General features: G+C 39.1%; 1 protein-coding gene across 1 annotated transcript; it reads left to right on the top strand.

Moving 5' to 3' along the window:
- The first annotated feature begins 509 nt into the window (after nt 1-509).
- Nucleotides 510-3,761, top strand: Ski6 (exosome complex component Ski6). Its single transcript, XM_074104652.1, has 7 exons — nt 510-833; nt 1,104-1,176; nt 1,810-1,946; nt 2,415-2,619; nt 2,990-3,084; nt 3,159-3,198; nt 3,751-3,761. Exons 1-7 carry the CDS (start codon nt 663-665, stop codon nt 3,759-3,761), a joined length of 732 nt encoding a protein of 243 aa, XP_073960753.1. The 5' UTR covers nt 510-662.
- The last annotated feature ends 3,862 nt before the right edge of the window (nt 3,762-7,623 follow it).

The raw sequence follows: 7,623 nt of genomic DNA, 5'->3' as shown, positions 1-7,623 counted from the left end.
GAACCAATAATAATCGCTATTACACGTCAATGGAAACACACGAAATTTTTGAATTGAAGATCGCATTCAATTTAAGGATTGAATATCTCTTGAGGTAAGTGCGTTTAAAAAAAAACATTTAATTGCATCTACTTTTGGGTCAATTTTACCAGTGTCTTGAACAAAGCATCAAAAATAAAGGTCAAAATCGGTCAAAATTTTGGTCAAAATCAAATAAGCAAAATTTTAAAGAGTTGTCTAAATCCTGGTAATTTATATTTAGCTCATTTGATTTAACGTGTTGAACTTTTTGAGCTTTATGTGATGGAGCTTTTTTTATCAGATAGTTGACTGACATTCAAAATTTACTAGGAAAAACTAAAAATTTAATTTAATTTTTGTTTTACATAGGCAAATTTTACGGATTCCGCTAAAATATTTTGTTCGATCAATCCAAGATCAATCAATGGGAATAGTTTTTACGTTATGGCAAGTCTGTTAGGCACTGTCAGTGCCAGTGTCATGTTAATGTCACTGTCACCCGCACGTTGTTGTCTTGTGTGCTTGTCCCCGAATGCGGTCGGTTTACGGCTTTGGTTTACGGTTTTACTATTTATTACTTGTTCTTCTGCCAGTAATTTACACAAATTCTGTAGTGTTAAAGTATTCAAAATAAAACAAACATGCCAGGACCGGAGTTATTGTCTAGCCAAGGTCTTCGATTAGATGGTAGAAGACCAAACGAATTGAGGCGGATTCGATGTAAGCTCGGTGTTTTCACACAGCCTGATGGAAGTGCTTATATAGAACAAGGAAACACCAAAGTTCTAGCAGCTGTATACGGTCCTCATCAGGTATTTAATGATCTATTCCTTAGTATTGTTTGTACTTAATGCAATATAGTGCAAACGGATGGTAAGCCTTTTTTGAGACTTCCCAGTTTTTGGCAATAAAAAAATATACGAATTTTTCATAGACTACCTTTTTATTATTATTATTACATTGGCTTGGAAAGTGTCCCAATGCTGGGCACGGGCCTCTAATTCATTATGCTACTGAAAAAACAAACTACACTTAAATGGTCTACAAAAAATAAATTGTCATTATGTTAACTCCTATTTCAGGCATCAAAATCCAAAACAAACACAGAAGGCGTAGTTGTCAACTGTCAATACAGTATGGCCACCTTTTCCACAGGTAATTTGAGCATTGTGAGAAAGTAAGCTCCCCCAACCCTCTGTTGGTTATGTAAGTTATACAGCATACAGTATGAATTGGAGATGGGCTGAACATGGGTTTCACCAAATACAAATATTCGGCTGAATATATGTGACAGGAAACTGATAGCGGTTGAACCGCTCGAAGAACTACCCAATCTTTTTTAAATAATAATAATAATAACCTTGTGAAGGCCAAGAAGGACAAACTCTGCAAGTACCTTGATTTGGACCACGAGGTGACTGCTATGTGGGATGTTGACTTGACTATCATTGTCCCGAAAGTTGTTTCGGCAAACAGTCTAATAGCGAAGAGTCTCGACCAACATCTCAAGAGGCTCTCGCTAGATTGCTGGATCAAGGGCCAGATACAGAAGGCGGTACTTCTGGACATGGCACCCATTGTTCAAAGGTTCCTCCTGACCACTGGTAACTTGGGCCCTGCCCCATTGCCGGCGGCAAACTAATCAGTAACTAGGTTAGGTTTTTATAATATTTTTATTTTGTTTGTACTTTATTTATTGTATTTTACTTTTTTATATATAACTATTATAAAAACCTAATCTTAGAATGAAAATAAATACTTAATATATTTCTTTTATATTTTTTTTAGGTGAAAGAAAGAACAGACCCCGCGGCGACCGCAAATCGCAGGAGATGTCGATGCATCTGCGACAGGTGCTCATCGCTGCCATCAAGACTGAACTCTATCCGCGCTCGCAGATCGACATCTATGTGGAAGTATTACAGGTCTGGGCAGCCGAGCTTTTTTTATTGTTTACGGGTTTTAATGCCCTATCTTGTGATGCTAGGGTAGTCAAGTAAAAGGGGTTGCATAATTTAGTAGTGAATAATTGTAATTATGTGAACATTTCAGCTATCCGTCTATTATGGCTATCAACATATAACCCTGTGACAGACAGACGGGCGGACAGCAAAGCGAGAGTAATAAACCTTTGGTGATCCAATAATCGATATTGAACTCTACATAGCTAATCGTCCTTAGGGCCTTCGCTAACTCGCGCGGGTGCACAGCTTGGCTTGGCGCGGCGTGCCGTTTAAAGGGTTCAATATATAGAGCAGAGACCCGCCCCACGCAGTGCTGCTGTCTATTACATGACATCACAGAATAAGTAAATAAATATGACACGAAACAAGCACGCCGCGCCCACACGTGTTAGCGGAGGCCCTTATATTGTATTATGCTTCGATTTGCAGGCGGACGGCGGAGCATTCTGCGCCAGCGTGAACGCGGCGTCACTAGCTCTGATCAACGCAGGCATCCCGACACGCGGCGTGCTCGTGGCCAGCTCGGCCAGCATGGCGTGGCGCGGCGCGGAGCCGCAGCCGCTGGTGGACGTGGGCCACGTCGAGGAGGCCGCCGGCGGCGTCTGCCTCACCGTCGCCGCCATGCCCACTATTGGTGAGTGGCCTGGTTGCCTGTACCTGTGCCTCACTAGCTGCTATGCTTATCCCTAGAGCCTTATCGCACTGGTGATTTGTGGGCGAGTTTGAAAGTGTGGCGGACGCGCAGCGATTTTAACGCGCAACGACATCGCTGCGAGCGCAGTATAGAGCCAAAAACGACATATTGTACACTACACTCGTACAATAATAATAAGGCATTTTCGGCGCTATCTATACGCAGCACGCAGCTCACTCGCAGCGATACGTTGCGCGATAGCAGCAAAATCGTTATGCGCCAGTGTTATCTTACCACTATATGGATCAGCACATTACCCAGGTACTTCTGTTCTGGTAGCTTCCACGCTCACTGGTTGTTTTTGTTACAGGAAGCATAGCATTACTGGAGATGTCCCATAGACTGCACATGGACTACTTTGACCTAGTCTTTAGCAGAGCCATGCAAGGTTGTAAGGATATTCAGGTAAAATACTTTTATCTTTTTCCAGTTAGTTCTTAATTTTTTTGTTTTTTTTAATTTATATTTTTTTTTTCAAGGCTATATTAGACGCAGCAGTGAGGGAACATCTAGCAGAAGGTGGACACAAAAACTGGACTCATAAAATATATTTTTCAAAAAACAACGTTTATTTATTATATAATTTAAGGGTTGTTATTAACGCAGCTTCTTAAACCTGTAATCTTTGGCTTCAAATTTAATTATTTGTCTTCTGAATTTATAAATCAGCGACAAATTTTAAGGGTATCGTCTTGGGTCGTCCCATTCGTTTTTTGTCAAGTTCTTAATTCGTCTCATTCTGCTTTCGTCATCCATTCTTCATTCGTCACTTTCGCTCTTACTCATTGTCGTCTTGGGTCATAGTTGTTGTTTGTCTTGTTCTTATTCAGGTTCATTCGATGTTCGTCTCTTCTTTTGACATGTTTGGTGTTAGTCTTTTTTTTTTTAGTCTCATTCGTTACTAGTCACATTTTTTTTCGACACGTTCGTTGTTGGTCCCATTAGCAGTAAGTCACTTTAGTTTTTAGGTCCATTCATAATTCGTCTTGTTCGGTTTTCGTCTCAATTCCCGCTTTAGTTAGACAGACAGACACATATTACGGTCAAACTTATAACACCCCTTTTTTGCAGGCGGACTTTGAGCCTGTCACAATAGTTCGAAAAATGCGGCGAACGCTTATGTCACTCATACATTTTGTCGATAAGTAACAAATTTCGACAACGGATATTGAAGCGTTTTGTCTAGAACCCCAGATCACTATTTACCTAGGAGCCGAATTTGCTCGTACAAAGGAGAGGAACCCCCTAAGTACTAAGTATAGTATACAATTTTATACCTACTTCATAACTTTTGTAATTTATCTTTTCGTGATTTTCGTGATTCTAGTCGCCTGAAAGAAAATAAGTCAAATTGCGAATATCAAACGGGACAAATAGTGAATGTGTCCTATAAAGAATGATATCAACTTCTAAAGAGAACAAATAAGAAAAACACGAACTTAGAATAAGACCAAAGACGATAGGACGAATAACGAATGAGACTAGAAAAGAGATATACTAACACCGATCATGACCAAAAAATATGAAGACAAATAGCAGAATGGCCCGGAATAAGAAAAAGACAAACAACGAATATGACCAAGGACGACAAAGACTACCACCGAAAGTGACGAATGAAGAATGGATGACGAAATCAGAATGAGACGAATTAAGAACTTGACTAAAAACGAATGGGACGACCCAAGACGATACACCATTTTAAGCGCCTAATAAATACTTTTCAAGCGACTGTAAACTGTGTGATCCAAGCTACGTTTTATTAAATCAGCATGACGATTATAATATAGCAACGAAATTTTTTAATTATGCCTAAAAATGTTATTATGCTATCTGTTGCATCTAGAAAAAATTTTTAACAGTCTAATTTAATATTGGCACCTCTATTTTTATACATTAGTATACGGACATTATGACTGAAGCAACCATAAATTAACATCAAATTTAATAATATTGTCATCAAAAAATTATGTGGTAGGTCTAATTTATATCATGTCCACTATTTTATACGTTAGAATTTAAATAATTAGCGACTAAGGGCCCGGCCACATGTCCACAGCGTGGCTCCCAACGCGTCACGGTTCTTGCGGCGCATTCTTCTTGGCAATGATGGTCTTTCCGAAAGCGCTCGTGGTTAAATGACGTTAAAGTGCCCAATACGGCCTATTTACTAAATAAATGATTTGAATTTGAATTCGAAGCACATAAGCACGCTGCGCTGCTTTATCAGATTACATGAAACTGAGCCCTGCTGGCTAAGAATGGCAGCAGTGATGGATTTACGGCTGGAACGAATAAAACGACAAGTAGACTTACATATTTATTAGAGATCTGAACAAAATAAGAAATTAAATAATATGTACAGTCTATGTTAAAACTAACTAAATTAGAGGTAAGTTAATAGGTACACACTGCATTACGTAGCTTCACTGGATGGAAACCCAAACATATCCATAGTGAAACTTCTATTTATGGCAAACAAAATGTGAAACGCCGACCGCGGACCGTCGGGAGAGCGCAAATGCAATATTCAGCCTAAAAACTTACAATGCGTAGAAACAAAAAAAAAAAACAATAAATAAAACTTTTTTTTAAAACTGTGGATGTAAAATCAGTCCATCCGTTCCTGTGATTGCACGAAATTCTATAAATAAGAAGTAACATTTGAATAAATAAAAGAGTACGACAAATTGTACTTCTTAATGCTCCTAGCCCCAATTAAACATATCGCTTCCTCAAAGCCCCCATAAAACTGTGATATTAAAATAGTATAATCCGCGCCAGAAGCGCCGCGCTGTCGTGTACACAAATATTTGTGGATATACAAAAAGTTATATCTTAATACACTGAGTTGCTAAGGCACTCATCTACACGTTATAACATCTATTTATAATATAAGAACTTCATGCGTGAAGGTCGAAACCAAAACTGTCGAACGGGAAACTAAAATAAAAAATATATTGTGTGAATTCGTTCACCGATGCATGCAAAATAAATTTCGTTCAATTCCAAGACTTAAACCTAAATGTATAATACGAATAAATGTTTTTGTCACATCCCTATGGCTCTGTTACGATACTAAACGATAGTAATGTGGTAGCAAAGCGCGCGGCGTTAGTTGGCCGCGACCGCTTCCGCCACCAGGGGCTTCTGACTGGAATCCCCCACCGGCAGGTCTGTGGACAAAAAAAATATGTTAAAATTTTCGTTTAACAAAAGCTTTTTTGCTGACTTTACTTTCTGTAAACTAAACTTGCGTTGTCATCCAACCTACATACGACTTATGCATGCCAAATTTCAAGTCAATCCGATCACTGGAGGTAGATTAAAATTAACTTGCAAAATTTGAGACAAATGAAAAACAACAACAAACAGGGCAGTCATTTCATTTAGCTTTTAACAGTTTTCCAGGCATACTGCGTATAGCGACCACATAAATGTACGCAAATATTCGATTCGACTATGCTACATTTATTATATGGTACATAATCAATTGGAGTCGTCAAAAATACTATTCGTCTTTAAATTAATCCCTCACACTATGATTCATTTTGCAATAGCGTAGCTAAATTAGCGGGGCCTGGAAAAGGGTTAAAGTGCTTGTAAAATACAAACATATCGAACACGACAACCACTTGATCTTTATACACCGGACTAATATTCGGAACATAACGCGCGCGACAGTCGCGGAAAAAATATTTTGAACATAGATCTATTTATGTATGGAAACATTTGTCAAACAAAAAACTTAAGACGCATATTAGAATATACTGAAATACGTATTAGACTCTGACATGTACTGTGGCATGATCGGTATTCTCTGCAGATCATCATGATGGGTAATATACCCCGGGAAGCGGAAACCAGGTAGATATAAGATGTCTTGGCTCCGTAATATTAGGGAGTGGACGGATTAAGACCATTGAGTAACTGTCCAAGATTGGCACTTGATAAAAAAAAGGAACTTACGAACTGACTGCCAACCTTCAGTAATGGAGTGGCACTGGAAGGAAGAGTATTAGATCGTTAGGTACGATGGATGACTAACCATTTGTCTTGTTGGGCGAGTTCTGCGGGGAACTGTTCTGGGACTCACTGGTGCTGCCCTCTGGCTCGCCCGCTTCACCCGTCTCGCCTGTTGACGTTGCCTGAAATTCCAATAAAGTTTTGTTAAAAAATATATTGGTACCTTATCTACATTATCCTTTTCAATTTGTGTTGTGTTCAGTCAAAGAGAGTCAACTATTTCATAAAAGATTCCAGATTAATTTGAAAAACATCTTGAGGATCAAAGCTGGAATACCTCAAGATTTCTAGTCAACGACTGCATTGGATTGCAGGTGGTAGAACCTGTGCAAGGTCTGCCCGGATTGCTACCACCATTTTGCTCGCTAATCCTGCCGTGAAGCAGCAGTGCTTGCATTTGCACTGTTGTTTCGGCGTGGAGAGTAAGACAACCGTTGAAATTACTGGCACTTGAGGTATCCCATCTTAGGCCTCTAGGTTGGCAACGCATCAGCAATCCCCCTGGTGTTGCAGGTGTCTGTGGACAGTGGTGATCTCTTACCATCAGGAGACCCACTTGCTCGTTCGCCATCCAGTCGAATAAAAAAAATTGGACTATTCGGTCGTCATATCATATATTTTCTGTGGAACTGTAATTTGTGAACTCCCGACGCAAAAAGAGGAGTGTTATAAGTATGCAAGTACCTTTATAACTAACATAATATGGATCTCATGGTCTGAAATAAACGGTTTTTTTATACTCTTAAGTTAAACGTCAATGCCTGTCGTCTGTCTGTGGCATCGTAGCTTTCAATCGTTTTTGAGACATTAAACTAACTTTTCAAAGTTAATAAGGTTAAGTTAGGTTATACCTATGTAATAAATTTAGGATTTTTATGTAAATATGTTGACATACCCAATTCTGTTGCGAGGTGTGCGAGG

This window comes from Choristoneura fumiferana, chromosome 22 (assembly GCF_025370935.1).
Source record: "Choristoneura fumiferana chromosome 22, NRCan_CFum_1, whole genome shotgun sequence".
Classification (NCBI taxonomy): Eukaryota; Metazoa; Arthropoda; class Insecta; order Lepidoptera; family Tortricidae; genus Choristoneura; species Choristoneura fumiferana.
This window is presented reverse-complemented; position numbering and strand designations above follow the sequence as displayed.